The 18135-nt window shown below is 56.5% G+C and overlaps 10 protein-coding genes across 10 annotated transcripts; 5 read left to right on the forward strand and 5 right to left on the reverse strand.

The window, feature by feature from the left end:
* The first annotated feature begins 197 nt into the window (after positions 1 to 197).
* F5Z01DRAFT_90421 (uncharacterized protein) lies at positions 198 to 2179 on the forward strand. The gene has a single exon (XM_046267205.1). The coding sequence runs from the start codon at positions 439 to 441 to the stop codon at positions 1945 to 1947; it is 1509 nt and encodes a 502-aa protein (XP_046118638.1). The 5' UTR covers positions 198 to 438; the 3' UTR covers positions 1948 to 2179.
* On the reverse strand, positions 1960 to 3261 carry F5Z01DRAFT_654651 (uncharacterized protein). The gene is made up of 2 exons (XM_046263437.1): positions 2457 to 3261; positions 1960 to 2397 (listed from the first exon to the last, which is right to left on the reverse strand). Exons 1-2 carry the CDS (start codon positions 3228 to 3230, stop codon positions 2053 to 2055), a joined length of 1119 nt encoding a protein of 372 aa, XP_046118639.1. The 5' UTR covers positions 3231 to 3261; the 3' UTR covers positions 1960 to 2052.
* Positions 3262 to 3482: 221 nt separating this feature from the next.
* On the forward strand, positions 3483 to 3996 carry F5Z01DRAFT_673860 (putative MFS transporter; the record flags this gene model as incomplete). The annotated part of the gene is made up of 2 exons (XM_046264981.1): positions 3483 to 3543; positions 3596 to 3996. 2 exons carry the CDS (start codon positions 3483 to 3485, stop codon positions 3994 to 3996), a joined length of 462 nt encoding a protein of 153 aa, XP_046118640.1.
* Positions 3799 to 5634, reverse strand: F5Z01DRAFT_90520 (uncharacterized protein). Its single transcript, XM_046267207.1, has 2 exons — positions 5236 to 5634; positions 3799 to 5185 (listed from the first exon to the last, which is right to left on the reverse strand). The coding sequence occupies exons 1-2, from the start codon at positions 5279 to 5281 to the stop codon at positions 4140 to 4142; spliced, it is 1092 nt and encodes a 363-aa protein (XP_046118641.1). The 5' UTR covers positions 5282 to 5634; the 3' UTR covers positions 3799 to 4139.
* Positions 5635 to 7034: 1400 nt separating this feature from the next.
* F5Z01DRAFT_90707 (uncharacterized protein) lies at positions 7035 to 8359 on the forward strand. The gene is made up of 2 exons (XM_046267210.1): positions 7035 to 7405; positions 7460 to 8359. Exons 1-2 carry the CDS (start codon positions 7274 to 7276, stop codon positions 8162 to 8164), a joined length of 837 nt encoding a protein of 278 aa, XP_046118642.1. The 5' UTR covers positions 7035 to 7273; the 3' UTR covers positions 8165 to 8359.
* A 23-nt stretch (positions 8360 to 8382) lies between these two features.
* On the reverse strand, positions 8383 to 9559 carry F5Z01DRAFT_90693 (cytochrome oxidase c assembly-domain-containing protein). The gene is made up of 2 exons (XM_046267209.1): positions 9190 to 9559; positions 8383 to 9124 (listed from the first exon to the last, which is right to left on the reverse strand). Exons 1-2 carry the CDS (start codon positions 9485 to 9487, stop codon positions 8601 to 8603), a joined length of 822 nt encoding a protein of 273 aa, XP_046118643.1. The 5' UTR covers positions 9488 to 9559; the 3' UTR covers positions 8383 to 8600.
* A 1618-nt stretch (positions 9560 to 11177) lies between these two features.
* Positions 11178 to 12366, forward strand: F5Z01DRAFT_654657 (60S ribosomal protein L13). Its single transcript, XM_046263438.1, has 4 exons — positions 11178 to 11293; positions 11360 to 11393; positions 11453 to 11658; positions 11724 to 12366. The coding sequence occupies exons 1-4, from the start codon at positions 11291 to 11293 to the stop codon at positions 12117 to 12119; spliced, it is 639 nt and encodes a 212-aa protein (XP_046118644.1). The 5' UTR covers positions 11178 to 11290; the 3' UTR covers positions 12120 to 12366.
* On the reverse strand, positions 12367 to 14653 carry F5Z01DRAFT_654662 (armadillo-type protein). The gene is made up of 3 exons (XM_046263439.1): positions 14278 to 14653; positions 13973 to 14224; positions 12367 to 13923 (listed from the first exon to the last, which is right to left on the reverse strand). The coding sequence occupies exons 1-3, from the start codon at positions 14498 to 14500 to the stop codon at positions 12401 to 12403; spliced, it is 1998 nt and encodes a 665-aa protein (XP_046118645.1). The 5' UTR covers positions 14501 to 14653; the 3' UTR covers positions 12367 to 12400.
* A 404-nt stretch (positions 14654 to 15057) lies between these two features.
* On the forward strand, positions 15058 to 15557 carry F5Z01DRAFT_636200 (Pam16-domain-containing protein; the record flags this gene model as incomplete). The annotated part of the gene is made up of 2 exons (XM_046262198.1): positions 15058 to 15060; positions 15138 to 15557. The coding sequence occupies 2 exons, from the start codon at positions 15058 to 15060 to the stop codon at positions 15555 to 15557; spliced, it is 423 nt and encodes a 140-aa protein (XP_046118646.1).
* Positions 15558 to 15875: 318 nt separating this feature from the next.
* Positions 15876 to 18071, reverse strand: F5Z01DRAFT_681274 (biotin-protein ligase; the record flags this gene model as incomplete). The annotated part of the gene is made up of 5 exons (XM_046265670.1): positions 15876 to 16342; positions 16419 to 16690; positions 16739 to 17299; positions 17354 to 17987; positions 18035 to 18071. 5 exons carry the CDS (start codon positions 18069 to 18071, stop codon positions 15876 to 15878), a joined length of 1971 nt encoding a protein of 656 aa, XP_046118647.1.
* Between the last annotated feature and the right edge of the window lie 64 nt (positions 18072 to 18135).

Genomic DNA, 18135 nt, shown 5'->3' on the forward strand with positions numbered 1-18135 from the left:
CAGCAACGTCCCATTTCGGCGAGGGCATCATCATCGACTCTGCGCAATGTTTTCCTCCCGCGCGGCTTTTACTGGCTGATCGTGGACTGCATCGGAGAAAACTCCCTCCCCCCCCTGTTCGAAGCCTCTGACGTTGTTCACGGAAGAAGTATGGCCATTGGCTTCTTCAGAGTTCATCATGGGGCGTCCCCAGTTTCTTCACGGCTGGACCTGAGCAGCAACTCCACCCACCAGTGCCGGTAGGCGGGTCGTTGATCATGACAGACAGCTTACAAACTAGGTATCGCTCGATCTTGTGCGCAAAAGCGTGTCGGTCAAGCTACAGCAGGTGGATCATTGGAGACAATATAAGAACATGAAGCATGATGCCATGCCGACGCCAAATGCGTGCGCTCACTCGATGATAGTTCCCTACCAGTAATCATCCATCAGCCCAACATGCGCTCCATACTGCCTGCGTTCGTGGGCACGGCCAGTGCTGCTTCGACCCTGTTGTCTGGCGGCACCATCATCGCCTTCAACAACGAGACGAATGGCCTGGACGTGGTCCGCAACGGCTCCCTGCTCATCACCGACGATCGCATCGCCTCGGTCAACTCGTCCCCCTGGCCACGCAACCTGCCCAATGACACCACCACCATTGATGTCTCCGACCAGATCATCACGCCTGGCTTCGTCGACACGCACCGTCACGGCTGGCAGACGGCCTTCAAGACCATTGCCTCCAACACCACTCTCGCCGAGTACTTTGGTCGGTATGGCGAGTTTGCGGCCGCGAGCAGCTTCGACGCCGAGGATGTCTACCTGGGCCAGCTCGTCGGCATGTACGAGTCCCTCGACGCCGGCGTGACGACCGTCCTCGACCATGCGCACCACACGTGGTCCAACGACACGGCGTATGCAGGGCTCAACGCGTCCATTGACAGCCGCGCCCGTGTGTTCTGGGCCTACACCTTTCACAATATCACGAGCCTCAACTACACCATTGAGATGCAGTTCCCCAACTTTCGCGAGATCGCCGAGTCGGATCTGTACGCCGGCTCACCAGTCGAGCTCGGCATCTCGTACGACTCGTGGGGTCCCACGCCCGGGCCAGAGACGCACCAGATCGCCCATCTGGCCAACGAGTACAATGTCTCCGTCGTGACGACGCACTCCCTGGCCGGACCCTGGGGCATCACCAACCTCCCCTCCGACCTGCACCGGTTCGACATCCTCAACACGTCCATCCCCGTCGTCTTCTCCCACGGCAGCTTCATCACCGCCAACGACGCCCAGCTGCTGCGCCAGACGGGCCAGTACCTGTCCATCACGCCCGAGTCGGAAATGCACTACGGCCACACCCATCCTCACAGCCGCTTCATCCAGGACCAGGCCGCGCTCGGTGTGGACACGCACTTTACCTTTGCGGCCGACATCCTGACCCAGGCTCGTCTGTGGCTGCAGACCGCCAGGTACGACTTCTTCGACGACGTCATGAAGAAGTGGGAGATTCCGAGCACCAACCCCATGAGTGTCGAGCAGTCCTTCCTTCTGGCGACGAGGTCTGGAGGGCAGGCCTTGCACAGGGAGGACATCGGTGTCATTCAGGCTGGCGCCAAGGCGGACGTCGTCGTGTGGAACGCGAAGGACTCGTGGTCGATGCTGGGCTGGGTCGACCCTGTCGCTGCCGTCATGCTGCACGCCAACCCCGGCGATGTTTTCCACGTCATTGTCGAAGGTCAGCTGGTTAAGAAGGACGGCAAGCTGACCGACCCCAACCACGAGGATGTCAAGAGTCGCTTCCTAGAGAGCGCCAGGAAGATCCAGAAGACCTTTCGCGAGACGCCGTACCCCGAGCTGGAGGGCAACTGGGAATACAGTGGGTTCCCCTTTGCCGCGCCTCAGATCGCTGATGTTGAGCCCGGCAACGGGACGGGCTACGGACAGCTGTGGTTGGATCAGTAGCTTCGTGGCTGCGACGCCTGGCGTGAATCCTCGTCATGCGATTTGAAAATATAGTAGTTACAATAATACATATTACACATATGCGTACACCTTCCGCCCCCCCTTTTATCTCTTCACGTTACGGAATGTGCTAATGATCCATCTCTGCTCCTTGTGTTTCGGCGCGGCGTCGCTCGCCCCGAGCACAGGCAGCCCGCGCGCCTTGAGCTCCTCCTCAATCACCTTCCAGCGACCGATGCTCTTCTCCTTCTCCACAAAGCTGATCTTCTGCGCGTGCGCCTTGACGTTGGACAGCGCGTCGTAGGCGCCCTCCTGTTCGAGGATCGAGGCCAGGTGGGCAGGCTTGGGTTTCTTGCAGCCGAGGGCCAGGAGGTGGCCGACGTTGTGCGCGGCGCCGAGGCGGGAGTCGGGGATCAGGTAGCCGCTGAACTGGTATACTCGTTTACGAAGCTGTGAGCTTTGCGTCAGTTATGGATGTTGCGTGTATCGTGTTTTGCAAATAGACTCACTGCGAATTTGGTCGCTGCGTCGAGGGGAATCTGGGCCCATGACGAGTCCCATTGCCTCTCTGCCAAAATCTCCTGCCCTTCGCTCTCCGTGATACCTTCTGACGGCGAATCCGACTCCCCAGTCGTGAGCTCCGCGACAATGTGCGAAGCGTCCTGCTTCAGCTCGCCTGACTCGGTAATGTCCATCTCCAGCGTCGCGCGGAACTGGTCATCGCCTCGCCTCGGCCAGGCCTTTGTCGCCCACTCGTCCCATTTTCCAGCCTGCTTCAGCGCCAGAACCTCGACAAGCGCCCGCCTCAGGTACACTTCAATGACGGGCTCCTCCTGCTGGACCTGCGTGCCGGTACGGGCGAAGCCCTTGAACTGGCTCTCCGGCCCCCAGTGCTCCTCCTTCTCCCACCAGTTTTCCACGCCGGGCAAGGCGCCGAGCTCCTGCAGAGATCGGGCGGGCTCGTACTCGGGGTGCAGAGCCTTCGCTTCCCGCTCCGCAGGGGTCTCGACCAGCTGGCTGGGGACGGCGAGCCCTGGTCCGTGAGACTCCTCCTCTTGCACGCGAAGAGCATCAATCTCTTCTTCAGAGGGGCTGTACTCGGTCTCCACGGCTTGGCTCTCCGGGATGGTAGGGGCTACTTTGGTCCCATCGCGTGTCTTGTAGAGAGCCCGGGGGAAAGGGGTCGTCGAGATGGCGCGCGTCGCGAGGAAAGGAATGGAATTTGAGCAAGTCAATGCTCTCCGTAGAGGCGCGAGCGCCCGTGCCGCAGGTATTCGGGGCATTTTCGTGGTGATGGGACAAGGTGTTTGCCTCGAGAACTGCCAGGACCGTCGGTCTGTTCGAGGTCGCGATCGTAACTTTTCTGACTTGGGTCGTTGGCCAATCATGCGTGGCTGTACTCGTGTGGTGGGGTACCTGTGGCTGATGCAGCTTAGAAGGCGCGCCTCAGCCACAGGTCCGGTCATGACCACCTCCAAACTCCCGCGGCCAGCCGCTGCTACGTTCGGCATTGATCTCAGCAACCTCTGCACGATATGTCGCGCATCTTATCTCTGTGCCTGCTCCTTGCGGCACTCGTCGCGCTGGTCACGGCGGGTAGGCTGCCATAGCACATTTGCTAGCGACGTTCAAACTGACACGTATCCAGGGGCACCGACATTCTGCAAGTGCACATGCTTCAAGAACAGCACCATCATCCCCTTGGGACCCGAGCACGCCTCCGAAGGCTCAGACGCCTTGCCCCGCCGATCCATCGACCTCGGGGATTTCCAGATCGAACCGCGCACCGCATCGACGTCCTGCTCCGAGTGCACCAAGAGCTTCTGCCTCGGGCAGGGCATCGACATCTGCGAGGATGCCACCGAGGACGACGTCATGACCATGTGCTTCCAGCGCGATAGCAACAAGGACAAGATCATTGTCTGGGGCTTCATCATCGGTGTCGTTGGGCTGCTCGGCTGGGCGCTCTTCCGGAAAGCCAGGACGTGGCGAGAAGAGCGGTCGTTTGCGAGGCAAGACGTCAACTACGCACCCGTGTCGGGCAGGTGACGTTCCATCTTTGCTTTCATTTGGCATGACATGGAGCATCTCGATATTGAAGAAAAAGAAAAGAACAGATCTTATTGTCTACACGATCACATTGTGTCTCGAATGTTCTTTTGAACGCCTCATAAAACCCGCTACATTCCCTTTTACGAACCATTGACCGAGCGGCGAGCGCGCACGGCGGCCGCGAGATCCTCCAACACGGTGACAGTGTCCTCCCACTTGATGCAGGCGTCGGTGATGCTGACGCCTTGTTTGAGGCCAGCCGGGCCCTCTGCGGGCACCTTTTGGTTGCCCTCGTTGATGTTGGACTCGATCATGACGCCAATGATCGACTTTTCTCCCTCGCGCAGCTGCTCGGCGATGGCCTTGGCGACCTTGGGCTGGTTGTTGTGGTTCTTCTGCGAGTTGCCGTGCGAGCAGTCGACCATAATGGCCTGCTTCTGCTTCTTGTCCGTCAGGGTCTGCTTGGCGGCCTGCACGCTCTCCTTGTCGTAATTGGGCCCCTTGCTTCCGCCGCGCAGGATGACGAAGCCGTGCTCGTTGCCGCTCGTGCGGGTGATGGCCGCCAGGCCTTGCTTGGTGACACCCATGAAATGATGCTTCGCGGCGGCCGAGCCGATGGCGTCAATGGCCACGCCAAGGTTGCCGTCGGTGCCGTTCTTGAAGCCCACGGGGAAGGAGAGGCCAGAGGCCAGCTCGCGGTGGAGCTGGGACTCGGTCGTCCGGGCACCAATGGCACCCACGGAGATGCAGTCGGCGAGGAACTGGGGGGAGATGGTGTCGAGCATCTCGCTAGCAATGGGCATGCCGCTCGAGGTGAGGTCCACGAACATTTTGCGCGAGACACGGAGGCCCTTGTTGATCTGGAAGGACTCGTCAATGTCGGGGTCGTTGATGAGACCCTTCCAGCCGACGGTGGTGCGAGGCTTCTCGAGGTAGGCCCGCATGATGATGCACAGGTCGTTGGACAGCTTGTCGGACAGCTCCTTGAGACGGGCAGCGTACTCGAGAGCGGCGGCTGGGTCGTGGATGGAGCATGGCCCGACTACCACCAGAAGGCGGTCACTACTGCCGGTGACAATCTCAGCGGCTTCGACGCGGCCCTTGACGACAGTCTGGAGAGCATTCTCGGGCAGAGGAATCTCTGAGCTGAGAAGGGCAGGGGGGATGAGGGGATCCTGGCCGAGGACTGGGCCATGTTAACAATGGAACATGCCTTATGGTCGAGCAGTGACTTACTTCGAGTATCGTCGGCCACGAGCGGGGCCAGATCAACACCAGGCATGATGTGTGTATGTGATGGTATAAAGATCGGAAAGGGTCTTGGGAGGGATGCTTCTATTGAGAGCTTAGTGAGATCTCACCAATGGGTCGATCAATCGCGGCGATGTTGTACAATGCAAAGTGAGCAAGGTGTACAATGGAAATTGACGTACGTTGTCGATATCGGCGGCGCGGGGCAATTTTTTATGGTCTGTCTGTGCCTGGTGAGTTGAATATTGTACTCTTGGGATGTCTCAATATCACTCTTGCACATGCGTCAGTCGTCAAAAAAAAAGTTGGACCATGTAGTAGTGGATCACGCATTGGGCATCCACTCCATAATAAATGGAGTTGTTCATAGTTTGTTCAGACTCTGGTGACTCAAGCGTAGCGACGAATCTTGTGTGACTCGCCGTCTACTAGAGTGAGTGCCCACGCATCGGAGGTCTTTCGGAGCTCCCGCTCGCTGGAGGGGCAGCCCAGAGAGTCATGCCAATTGTTCGCAGCGAACAGGAGCGTTGGCTTTGCAAATCCGCGCTTCCATCGGTTTGACTGATCCGCCTCCTAGGTAGGAAATCTGTTTACCAACATGAGCTGCGTTATTCGCCTTTTGCGCATTTGCCGCTGGGTCTGTCCGCCAGTGTAGATGCATGTGCCAGTATCGTTCACCCTGATTGGTATTTCCATGACCACATTGAAGCTTGACTTCTGAGATCTATCATCCTTCAATGCCAGCTCGGCTCAGACCAGCCCCAGTCAGCGCGGCTAATAATAAAATGGCGGCTCAGCTACTACTCTGTAATACGCTTTGCATCTTCCGTGACAACTCTCAATGGGGCACCTCTTTCGGTCTGGGCTCAGCGACAGTCAAGCATGATTCTACAGGCGTCTCGAAACCCTCTCTAAAAATCACAGGCGCATTCTTGACATTGTCTATCGCAGCAGTCCTGGCGACATCAGCGGTCGTCTCAAGGGACCCTGGTTTTCAGAGGTTGAACGTAGGAAGACGTGGTCGAGTTTTCTCATGTGAGGATCCTGGGCTTTTGGGAAACTTTTGCACCAGCGTTCTGCTTTCCGCATCAACAGCGCTTCAATGACGTCTATGCAATTGCCGATATCCATCTTGTACCAGCTTTTGGCTGTTGTCATCTGGTTTGCGAAGCAAGCGTCGATGCAAAGTACTAATTCATGATGGTACAGGGTACGCTTGGTTGGTCGGTACCTCGCGATCTCCTCCAGCTTCTGCGTCAAAGGGAATTAAACAGTGCTGAGAAGAAGCCAACTTATTATTAAAATGTAGCAGACGTCTGCGGGTCTCATGCGGGCTTCCAAACGGCACTTCAACAAGGTGCCCAGGCGCGTGTCGAGGCCTTTGGGACCCTTGCGTGTCTGCTCCAGGTCGCGAAGCCCCATCCATGTTTTGGCCCGAGTCAGTCTCTGCGAGTGGTTCAGTCCGTTCACCTTCTTCCCACGTTACCAGCAATTGCACCATGCAACCTTTTGTTTCTCATTTCATTGCCCAACTCTCACCATAAGAACCATATAATACAGATCACTCTTCACTCAGGGGCACAGTGCTGGTCACTGCGCTCTACATGCCGATCGGTCACCGTCTAGCTTAGCGTACGTTCTCGCCTCGGCGTCCATTGACCGACGCCACCCTTCACTGAGCACCTCCGTCAGCTGGACCTGCGACTTGCCACGGCGTAGCACCCAGCCTTCCTGAGCTCCTTCCCCTCACAGCAGATCAATTGACACCAAACTTTACATTCACCATCATCGACCCTTTGTACCATACCGATTTTCTTCCTCCGGGTCATTTCAACCAAGCGATTGCTGCGGGAGCTCAGCCATTGTACTAGCTGGCCCAGCGGGACCCTGTCCATAGCATCGTATTCAGCGGGATTCCTATACCTCAGTATACACCCCTTCGGTCTGCCCACCCACGGGAGCACATCGACCAACATCCTCGCTTTGTGTTTCGAGGGCCGACGGAAAATCTCCGACACCTTCCATGGAGACAGTCAACATGGCCGACGCACAATCGTTCTGGGACACCACTGCGGATTACAACAGGAAGAGGGGCAGAGATGAAGACCAAGACATGATGGGCAATGGGCCCTGCAGCTTCAGCGAGCACCGCAATGTAGGTGTAGCTTTGATCGGAGAAGAGAAAAGAACACCATACTGACTGGAGCAGAAACGACTTCAACAGAGCCTCCCGATGCGTATGTCGCCAAAATCCGGCTCACAGTTCCTGCCGGCCAGTTCTGTGACGCCGCTCAACGCCGCGCCAGCTCAGCTTCGACACTCCCATCTCGAAGCTTCCTCGTACTTGCAAGCACCGGGGCCATCTACGACTGATTCCGACATGGACATGGCGACTGACAGCCTCTGTTCGCACCATGGCTCGAATCACCTCGCCCCAGAGGCCGACAATTCCACGGCCACCCAGCGCATGCCCACCCCGGTCCAGCCCAGTTTTGCTGCGCAAGTCCGTGGCCAGCAGCACCACTGGAACAACAATAACATGGAGGATATGCACAGTGTTCCGAGGACATTGGACACCCAGACCGACTGGCAATCTTTGCAGAACAACAGGCGATTGCCCTCGCCCATCTCGGAATACGAAGACGGCATGAACGTCTCGCTGCAGCCCCCTTCGCCTCACGGCATGGAGCACCCCAATGCTACAATGGGACTCGAGGGTCGCGCCTCCTCGCATCCTCCCGAGGGCGAGTCCCCGTCTCCTGAGCGTCGAGGCCACATGCGAAGCAAGCACACCATCAACACGTGGACCTGGCAGCCTGGCATGAAAAAGAGCTTTAGTGTCGGGTACCGCCAAGATTGCGAGAAGTGCCGTCTCAAGGTCCCAGGGCACTTCAATCACATCATCATCTCATAGAATGGCATTGAGCAGATTGCCCAACCGAGGCGCAGGCCCGAATCGAGGGATGTTTGCATGGGTTAGGATTGGTTCAAGGGTCAACATTGTATAGGCGCTTTGGGAGTCTTTTTTTGTTTGTTTTGTTTTCACGGTATACCTACATCGTCAAAGCGGAGAGAGAAGGACGCGACACACACCGACATTCGCTGCCAGGATTTTTTCATGTTATTTCTCGCGTACAATCACCGAACACCAGCCTGTCACAGGCATCATCAACCAGCGTTGCGTTTCCCCATATTGGTCACGAAAATCGCGTGACAATTACAATGCTTGAATACTAGCTCGCCTAGGATATACATGTACAAAGAGCCCCAAGCGCCGTCTAATGCACTGCCTGATCTACACATATGATACAGCCTGCCTTCCCAATGCCATCATGTACATATCCCGCCCCTCACCAGAGCCAGCCCTTCTTCTTTTCCGGGGACGGATCCGTCCCTAACCGATCCAGGCTCCCGCCCTCGCGCTGGTTCTGTTTCTCACGCTCCCACGCCCCCAAGGCCTTGTCCTCGATAGTCTGCACCTCAGCCTGCACGTTGTTCGCCACGGCCGGGACGTTGCTCTCCTCTTTCTTGCTGCTGCCGGAGAAGAGACCAAAGATGCCCTTGCCTTTGCCCATGCCTCCGCCCTCTGTACGCTCGGTGAAGGCGGGCTGCACAGTCTCCTCAAAGTGCGTGCGGTGCTCTGGGGGTGCCAGCAGAGGCGGCAATTTCTCGCCCCTCTTCTCCGCCTCGCGGTTGGCCTCCTCTACAAGCTCAATCTGTTCCTCGGTCGCAAGGCCCTTGAGGTAGGCGAGTCGTGCGGTGGCGAGTTCATCGGCTTCGAGTTTCTTCTGGGCCTCGATCCATTCGGCGCGACGGGCGCGGTTGTATCGGAGCATGTCCCATACCGAGTATACACTGACGACGCCGGCGACAACTGCTCTGGCTTTCAGCGATCCGAAACTGTGACCAGTGTGCTACTACGCGTGGGGGGAACCCTACCAGTGAAGAGGATGACGCCCCCGACTGTGAACCGATGAGCCGCGTCAAAGAACCTCCGCGAGACGCTGATGACCCTGTCCGCCTTGCTGATCTGGGCCTGCTGGGCCGCCAGATGGGCCTGTCGTAACCGCCGGACGCGCTGCTCGGGGGTTTCGCCTGGGATGCGGGAGCTCGCCACGGCCGAGGGCTTCTGGACGGCGGACGCGGCCGAGGAGGGCCCCTTGGCGCCGGCGTGCGGAATATTCGAGGTGAAGCGCGTCGCGTCCTTGACGCTCCGGGGACCGATGCGGGAAGCCATGGCGATTTGCGTGGGTGGTAGGCCTGGGGAAGGGGTTGGCCCGTGGAAGCTACAGTCGTGGTGTCATGAGATTTTCGCAATGATGGGACGAGGCTCGTCGTTTCATTGGTCATCACGTGGGTGGTCTGTGCGCGACAGCTCGATACGGATGGGCAGCAAGATCCGTGTAAGTGAAAAGGACATGGACAGATATTGAAGGAGACGAAGAGTCTAATGTTCAATTGGGATGGCGACAAGGTGTATTTTCAGTCGAGCATGTTGTGTCTTGATGACAGTGAAGCATGGTTGCATGTGTTCTTACGGATGGCGCGTGAGCAGCATGCACTGGGATGTCCAACACACTAATGTGTCGAGGAGTACGGAGTACTCCTGAGGATAATAAATAAAATGACAATACGAAGTAATAGAGCCTTTAAATACCAGCGAGATGCATCAGTGCGTAGTGCCCTGCTTGTAGGTTGGACCGGATGGCAAGTGGATTTTGGAGAGCCTCGCTTCCGAGCTGGTCAAGCATTGCCAGCTTCATGTTTCGGACAACAACACTATCTATTAATTTGTTGAAGGCTATGCACGTACATTATGGAATAACAAGTCCAGAACTAATATCCTTGGCCGTCGATTCAGTGTCCCATGCTGGCAGAGGAAAAGGAACGCATCCCGTCCCAACGACATGAAGTGACCCTGGTACAGCCTGTTCAGAGAATCCTCAGTGTAGCCCACTACAAGTACTACGTATACGAGCTAAATGAACTTCAGCTGCTGGTGGCACGGCAGGCAGGACAAGCACGAAGTAGGGGAAGCTGAAGGACAGCTGGATTGGCCGAGTTTGTTAGAGTTCACAGGGAGGGTGTGGAGGCGACTTCACATCTCTCGACAGCACTCCAACGCTTGGAGAGCGTTTCACTTCACAAGTACAAGTACACACGGGGAATCTTCTTCGCAAAGCCACATAGAGCAGCATTGCAATGAAAATTGAGGCCATCAAAAATTGTGCTTCCTATGACCCCGAAGGGCAATAGAGCAAGGGTCGACGCCGCGATGTGCAATGCAGGCCACCCTTACTTTCCAAGGCAAATCTTGAGCTGCCTTGGAAGAAACAAGGTAAGTATGGTTCGGATTCAGTAAGTTGCGAGGGAAGAGGGAATTATATAGACAGAGGAGACGGTCCGTGCGTGAGACATGCACGAAGCAGGGCGCAATCTTGCGCTTTGCGGATTGATGCATGTCCGTCCCCCTTGCCAGGGAGGCACACTGTTTTATTGAATAAACCGATTCCCCCATCCAAATGTTAATACCAAGAAACGTCTGCTAGCCAGTACATCGAGAAAAGAGATTTACGCGGGTGCAAGTTGCAAGTATCAAGTATTGTCTAACAGGTCTTGTCGACGATTGGCCCTGGTTCCGGTGCTGCTTTACCGCACAAAAGATGTGGGCGAAGAGTTAAAGCGTACCAGGTTGCTAGACAATAGACAAACAACGTGTTGACATAACCCAATCATATTCATACATGTACGCTTCAACATCGCTCAACGACATTGCAAGTTTGTCTCATGTCGATGTGGCGCATGTGGTCACTACGTACCCTCGGCAGCGAAGTTGGGTGGCTGGTGGCTCCAGCCACAAGGACAATTTGTGGCTGCCGGACCCTTCCCCACGTGACCTGGAAATTCTTGTGCCTCCCCCACGCAGGGCAAAAACCTACGAACCGATTTGTGAGAGAGCCTGCGCAGGCCCGGATTATTTTCATCAGCCCTCACGACAAGACTAACCGACAACAGGCAGCGTTGATCGCAAACAGGCACAATGGTACGTGATGGCAGCCAGCACGCAATGAATTCAAGAATGCCATACTGACATTTTTTTCCTCGACAGGCGATCAAGCACAACCAGAAGATCGTGAAGACCCGTGAGCAACCCGACGACCACGAACGACAGCGAGCAGCGAGACTGACCACCATGAAATAGACTTCCGCAAGGACTGGCAGCGTAGGGTCCGATGCCACTTTGACCAGCCCGGCAAGAAGAAGAGCAGGCGCACTGCTCGTCAGGCCAAGGCTGCCGCCGTTGCGCCCCGTCCCCTCGACAAGCTCCGCCCCATTGTGCGATGCCCTACCCTCAAGTACAACCGCCGTGTCCGTGAGGGCCGTGGTTTCACCCTCGCCGAGCTCAAGGTATGGATATTCTGTGGAAGCTGTGAGAGATTTTCGTGGTGCGGCGACTAATTCTTGCCCTACAGGAGGCCGGTATCCCCAAGAAGTTCGCCCCCACCGTCGGCATCAGCGTCGACTTCCGCCGCCAGAACCTCTCCGAGGAGTCGCTCGCCGCCAACGTCGCCCGCCTCAAGGCCTACAAGGACCGCCTGATTGTCTTCCCTCGCAAGTCCAACAACCCCAAGGCCGGCGAGACCAAGACCAACCCCCGCGAGGTCGAGAAGGTCACCCTCATCTCCAACGCCCTCCCCGTTGCCCCCACCGACCAGGCCGTCAAGGAGATCAAGAAGAGCGAGATGCCCGAGCCCGTCGAGGGCGGTGCCTACGCGAAGCTGCGTTACGTCCGCGCCATCAAGCGCTCGCAGGGTGCTCGCGACAAGCGCGAGAGGGAGAAGGCCGAGGCCGAGACTGCCAAGAAATAAACGCCTCCTCTTTCCTAGGGGTGCTTGGGTTGCGATTCAAAAAGGGAATTGGTGTTCTGAGGTCATACTGCTCTTTGCGTTTCTCTTTATCACGGAGATGGGGAGCAGTGTCCGGTTTCCGACGAGGGACTATCCGGCCGGGGGGTCTAGTGTGGGGATGGATGATTCTAGGTTTCCAGGTCGTATGAATAGCATGATCACCGGCCTGCTCTGTATTTCAGGGTCAATGGAATAACGAATGAAAGTCCTCGGGATCCACGCGTGCATGCTTGATTTGATGTCTATGAACTTTTGCCTTCTATAATTTTGCGGGTGCCTTGACTGACGAGTGCTTGCAGAGCGCCTCGTCGAGGCCAGTCCTCGGGCTGATGCTTCAAGAGCTCCTGACACATGACCACGGCGTTCTCCCTGTCCACGCGTGCCATGTCTGACTGGCGTGCCGGGTCGATTTGCTGCGGTTCAAGCTGCAACGATGTGCCGCCTGGTACAAGCCCTGCGTCCGTGGGCGCTTCCTCGGACACGTCTGTCACCATACCTTGCTCCCCAGTCACTGCCTCTGACAGCGAGCTGAAAGCTTTCTCGTCCTCCAGAGCCTTGGAGAGGGCTCGGCTGCCTTCCTGGGAGCGGCAGATGAGAGCAAACACGAACCACGCTTCCGAGCGAACTGATGGCCACTTGGCTTGGGCTACCAAGTAAGCCAAAGGCTCTGTAAAGTCGTACCTCTTCCAAAATAGCTCCCTCAACTCTTCGTCGTCGTGAAAGTTGTTGACTTCTGCAATGTCTTTCAGGACAGATTGGACAGGTTGCGACTGCACAACTCGGCATAGTCCCAGTATGCCTCGGGCAATCTCCATTTTGACAGGCTCCGTGTCCGAGCGTTTGAACAATTCGGCCAACTTCTGTACAGTGTCAGACTCGTCGACCTGGCCATCACTTCGCCAGCGGCTGCAGATTGCTTCGGCGTTGTTCGGTGAGTTGATGAGGAGCAGCCTGATCAGTGACACGGCCGCGAATTGCACCTGAGGCATGCTGTCTAGCGCCAGTATACGAGGAACGCAGGTTGGCTCCAGGGCGTCCACGAGCGCGGGCTTGTTGTCGATGGGAATAGCCATATTTTTGAGGAAAGACAACGCAGCGTGCAGCTCTTGAGCATCTCGTGCGTCCGGGTCTGCAATCAGCTTGATGAGCGGCTCGTGGGCTTTGTGCTCCTGCACCATTGCCTTTGAAGTTGCATCTGACCGACAGAGATTACCCAGAGAAAGGCATGCTGCTGATCGTAGAGGCCGATTAGCCCCGTTCAGCCAACTGAATAACTCGGACGATACAGGATCGTTGAGGGGGTACTGTTTCAAGAAGGTGTCCTGTGCCGTGACGTCGGCCAGAGTCTGCTGGAAAGTTGAGCGCATAGCTTTCAGTAAAGCAGTCAAGTCTTCGCCGTCTTTGTCCTGCACATCACTGAACACCGTGTTTGCGTGCTTGATGGCGCTGAGGAGAAGAGGCAGCTGACCGTCACTGATCAGTCTGACCTGGAATTCCTCCATGCTGAGGTAGGCAGCCGCTGCGGATGTGAGAATGGCAAAGTCCTCAATGTCGCTTGAGAATGGCTCGCGGTTGGCTAGTCCTAGCAGCACGCGAACTGTGGATGGGTCTGCTCGTGTTGCCTCGCCATCCTGGCCACTGATGAGAACCAGTGTCTTGCACATGTATGTGACTAACTGGGCAAACTCATCGATGCTGGGCCCAGCGAGACGGCCGATCAGCGCCGCACTGAGGTTCGCCCGGGAAGCATGTAGTTGTGCCGGTTCTTGTGAGTCTTAGCAGGTCATATCTGCTCCAAGGTGAGGAATACCTACCGTAGTCGACAACGATGTTGTACAGTACTGGAACCACGACTGGGGTAAGGCTCTCGTCCTCCAGCAAGTCCATGATGGGCTTGAAGAGATCAGCCTCGACCACCCTAGCCCTGTTCTGATCGGTATCGGCACACGAGTTGCCCACGAGTCGGAGAGTATGTAGCTGCAAGTCTGGGGACAAGGACTTTGCAGCATTGATTTCGAGGAAGAAGTTCAAAATACCCGACTCTCCAAAGGCGATACGCCAGGCCACTAATGGTACTTAGCAAGTCGTCGCCGCGGCAGCTCAGCTCCAGGTCTCATACCATCCCGGCTTCCGTCTCCCAACTTCTGGGCCACCAGCTTGAGGTCGTCGGATTTCGCGTCCCATAGCTGCTGGCAGGTCTCGAGAACAGGAGTGAGGAGTGCCGCTCGGTTTTTCATCACATCCTCAGTCTCTGGCTGCTCATCGTACTCGTCGGGCGTAAGACCACTGCCATTGTTGGCCAACAAATCCTCAATCTCAGCCGCCGACAGCATCATGGTCATGGCGTCATGAAGTTGACAAGAACGGCTGGTCGGTCAAGTCAGATGTCAATATGTGTGTACATGTAGAATATGCTGATTAAGGAGGGGCTGCATCGAAACGGTTCTCAGTGCACCGTGACATCCGTCCCTGCATACATGTTGCTCCCTAGCATCCAACATAACAGCTATCGTCAGCAAAAATACACCAGGTCTCGATACAAGTCTACGCAACTCTTGACATTGAAGAGGGAAGCTTCCTAGAAAGCCGTGAACCTGCCACAGGGTAGGTAGGCGACCAATCAGAGCCAATCCGCTCGGTGAAGCTTCGGTGAAGCCAAACCCGAGTCGCCGGGGAATTCTCGGCACGGATGGAATCTTCCCCAATCCCGTGCTTCGGGAACGACCGCCGCGTCGCAGAGAGACGGACTCGTGCTGGGAAAAATCGATGAGCACGCACGCCATCTCCACGATCCTACCCTCAGGCTCGTCAACCTCACGTCCCAATACCATCTCCAACAGCCATCCTAGGGGCTTGCCTCGATAACCACACGGCTTAAACGCCTGTACACATTTTCATCATGGTCAGTCCACGCGAAACCCCTGACTTTTAGCAGGCGAGCAGCACCACCACAGGCATCGACGTCTAACACGACAGCAGGCGCACAAGTTCGTCATCACAGCCTTCGTCACCGGCTCCCGCATCCTCGGACGCTCCTTTGTCGCCGCATACAAGCAAGCGCAGGCCGCGTCCGCCTACCAGCGCGCCCAGGCCAAGAATGGCAACCCGACATCGGGCGCCGCGTCACTGACGGGCAACATGACCCTCGACGAGGCCTGCAAGATCCTCAACGTCAAGCCGCCGGCCGGGGGGCAGGCCGATATTGAGACGGTTCTCGAGCGGTACAAGAAGCTCTTTGACACCAACGACCCAGCCAAGGGCGGTAGTTTCTACCTGCAGAGCAAAATCGTGAGGGCCAAGGAGCGCATCGAGAGGGAGATGGGGCCGATACGAGAAAAAGTTGAACAAGAGGCCGAGGTGAAGGAAGGGTTCAAGCCCAAGATGTACAAGGACCGGTAAATGTTTACATGAATCCACGGAAACTCCGACATCGAAACGGAAAGGCGCAGAGCGGCTGGGGGAAACGGGGAGGAAAGAGATCCCCTTTTGTATCACTTGTACATGTACATCTTCACTCGACTGCGGCATGGCACGGCGTTTTTTTGGACACAAGGCATCATCGAGTTGCCGATGAGCGGGCGGCTGGGCTAGAAAAAAAGAAAGATGGACAGTGCCATATTATCATTCGAGAGATGGCCTAATGTATATGATCTAGACTTTTCATTCATGTTTCTTCTCTGATGCTTCTATTCGATAGAAGGGCGCACTGCCGTCCGACTATAACTTGCGTCTCATGAGACCCCTCCAATAATCGAAACTGTTCTCGTCGCTTTGCAGCGCCCACATCTTGCCCGTCCCCCGACCTCGCCCGTCGATCTCCTCGACGCGCAGCAGGCCCCAGTCGCGGGTGATGCCGAGCACGCGCGCGTTGGCACCGCCGTATTGCTCCAAGGTGACGAGTTGCCCTGTGTGCAGCCAGCTGCGGTAGTACCTTGTCTCCATCTCCGCCGTGAACCCTTCGCGAATCCATTGCGCATGCAGCGCTTCCAGCCGCGTGAGGACGCGGGCCAGCAAGGTCTCGACATGAACAGGGGGCGCGCCTTCGGGTAGGAGATCTTTGATGGATGTTGTGGGGCGGGAGTTGATCGTGTTGATGCCGATACCCAGGATGACCTGATACGCGCCATCAAAGTAGGAGCATTGGGTCAGGAAGCCACCAATCTTGACATACTCTCCGGAGTCGCCTTGTGAGAGATCCAAAGCGTCTGGAGGCCGTCAGCTTTTTTTGTTTCTGCATCGCAATGGTGGGCAAGACCTTACATATATCATTCGGCCACTTGATCTTCACTGGAAGCTTCTCATAGCCCTGGTCGTACGATTGGATGGCCTCGACGATGGCTATGGCGGTGATGTACTGGATGAAGATGATGGGGCGGCTCGCAGCCAGGTGCGCCGGGTGGTTGATAATGGTTGAGAAGATGAGCATCCCAGGAGGCGCAATCCAGACATTGGCGCCGCGACCACGACCAGCAGTCTGGGTTGTCGCCGCCAACGTGAAGCCATGCGGTAGTTTGGAGAGAAGCTTTGGGTTTCTGGACGCGGTGAGACAGGCCATCGTGTGTCATGCTGGGAAGACTTACTGTTCCAAGAGTGTGACTGTGCTGGTGACCACCTCGCCGTACATGAGAGTGGTCCCCCAGGTGTTTGCGTCCTTCTCCATCAACTGGTAGCGTCGCAGATTAACGTAGAAGCGCTTGAAATTCCACCTCGGTGTTTCCTTGGACGAGGGCAGTCCCGATTCGTGGACAATAATCTTCTTCACAAGGGATGACTCGGTCTTGTCTTGGGGATGATCGTCGTGAGGAAGCGAGTCTTTGATCTCAGACATGTTGAGCGCCTCCTGGACAGTTTCAATACGAAAGACGTCAGCTTCTCCTTTGATAAACTCGGCTCCATCTTCCTTCTCCAGGATCGGGTTCCATGCGTAGAGCAGCTCCACCACGTCAGCGTTGTTCGCTGAGGTCAGATGGAGATCCGACAGCTCTGGAACTGTAACGGCGGCATCGTTTGGCTGGAGACCGAGCTTTTCCAGACAAGCTTTGACAAAGGCGATTCGTGCGCGGTCGTCCTCTGCAAGTCTGGCTATGAGATCTTTGTATCCCGGGAGGTCCGTTTTGGGGTCGAGATTGATAGCTGCAAACCTGCATCATTCGTCAGCGACGCACGCATGCGTGCATGCACCTCGGGGAACGTACTCTGGATGTGGCCCTATGAGCGCGGCTTTGCCCTGACCAACGTTGCAGAGTACGACTGCTGCCTTGCCATCGCCTCCATCCACATCCAGCTCATCTTCGTACTCGGCAAGGACCTGTACCTTGCTGGGACCGAAGCTCTTTGCGTCAGCGAAAACACCACCTCCATTGAAGTACGATGTGATTCTCTGAGGCACGTCATCGGCGAACAGGTCCTTTGCTACCCTCAGCTTGATGGCCTTCGCGCCCTTTTCGCTCTTGTAGTCAAACCCCTTGAATGCCGCACCCCGACAGGTGCCTGGGAAGAATGCCAGCTCGCGTCTGCCTATCACCTCGAGGAGAGGATCGCCGAATTCAAACTCGCAACGGCCACTGCCATAATAGCCTCCCGCGCAGAAGCCCAGGTACGACCCGCCGCGACGTAGGTACTCCGAGATGCGCCTGTTGCCCTCACCGTTGAGCGCCTTGCAGTAGCCCAGATCTGCGCCACCTGGAAACACGAGGAGAGCACACGTTGACGCCCACGGTTCTTTGAGGAGGATGGCCTCGGTTATGGGGATGACCGCGTAGTTGGGGGTTAGGAGCTGCCGCAGGGTAAAGGTGCAGTGACGGACGGACTCGGTTGATGCACCAGGTCCTACATGACATTAGCACGATTCGGTCCGAGATTTCATTACGACTTGCCTGTATAGACCAGCACGTTGAGTTTTCTGACGGGCATCTTGGTGTGTCTGGTGAGTCAAGTCCAAATGTGCGAAATGAATCCCGTTAGTAGTTACCCGGGA

The sequence above is a fragment of the Emericellopsis atlantica genome (genome assembly GCF_019669845.1).
Source record: "Emericellopsis atlantica unplaced genomic scaffold F5Z01scaffold_12, whole genome shotgun sequence".
NCBI classification, from domain to species: Eukaryota; Fungi; Ascomycota; class Sordariomycetes; order Hypocreales; family Bionectriaceae; genus Emericellopsis; species Emericellopsis atlantica.

What these genes read in the sequence shown, in the direction of transcription:
- F5Z01DRAFT_654657 (XM_046263438.1), top strand. An exon ending in CCAGAAGATCGTGAAGACCC is followed by an intron (nt 11,394 to 11,452) that starts GTGAGCAACCCG and finishes ACCATGAAATAG; the next exon opens with ACTTCCGCAAGGACTGGCAG. An exon ending in TCACCCTCGCCGAGCTCAAG is followed by an intron (nt 11,659 to 11,723) that starts GTATGGATATTC and finishes CTTGCCCTACAG; the next exon opens with GAGGCCGGTATCCCCAAGAA.
- F5Z01DRAFT_90693 (XM_046267209.1), bottom strand. Translation starts at nt 9,487, where the DNA reads ATGGCTTCCCGCATCGGTCCCCGGAGCGTCAAGGACGCGACGCGCTTC. An exon ending in GGGCGTCATCCTCTTCACTG is followed by an intron (nt 9,125 to 9,189) that starts GTAGGGTTCCCC and finishes AAGCCAGAGCAG; the next exon opens with TTGTCGCCGGCGTCGTCAGT.
- F5Z01DRAFT_654651 (XM_046263437.1), bottom strand. Translation starts at nt 3,230, where the DNA reads ATGCCCCGAATACCTGCGGCACGGGCGCTCGCGCCTCTACGGAGAGCA. An exon ending in ACGCAGCGACCAAATTCGCA is followed by an intron (nt 2,398 to 2,456) that starts GTGAGTCTATTT and finishes CAAAGCTCACAG; the next exon opens with CTTCGTAAACGAGTATACCA.
- F5Z01DRAFT_654662 (XM_046263439.1), bottom strand. Translation starts at nt 14,500, where the DNA reads ATGACCATGATGCTGTCGGCGGCTGAGATTGAGGATTTGTTGGCCAAC. An exon ending in GGGAGACGGAAGCCGGGATG is followed by an intron (nt 14,225 to 14,277) that starts GTATGAGACCTG and finishes AAGTACCATTAG; the next exon opens with TGGCCTGGCGTATCGCCTTT. An exon ending in CAACATCGTTGTCGACTACG is followed by an intron (nt 13,924 to 13,972) that starts GTAGGTATTCCT and finishes AAGACTCACAAG; the next exon opens with AACCGGCACAACTACATGCT.
- F5Z01DRAFT_90421 (XM_046267205.1), top strand. Translation starts at nt 439, where the DNA reads ATGCGCTCCATACTGCCTGCGTTCGTGGGCACGGCCAGTGCTGCTTCG.
- F5Z01DRAFT_90707 (XM_046267210.1), top strand. Translation starts at nt 7,274, where the DNA reads ATGGAGACAGTCAACATGGCCGACGCACAATCGTTCTGGGACACCACT. An exon ending in GCTTCAGCGAGCACCGCAAT is followed by an intron (nt 7,406 to 7,459) that starts GTAGGTGTAGCT and finishes TGACTGGAGCAG; the next exon opens with AAACGACTTCAACAGAGCCT.
- F5Z01DRAFT_90520 (XM_046267207.1), bottom strand. Translation starts at nt 5,281, where the DNA reads ATGCCTGGTGTTGATCTGGCCCCGCTCGTGGCCGACGATACTCGAA. An exon ending in CGTGGCCGACGATACTCGAA is followed by an intron (nt 5,186 to 5,235) that starts GTAAGTCACTGC and finishes AACATGGCCCAG; the next exon opens with TCCTCGGCCAGGATCCCCTC.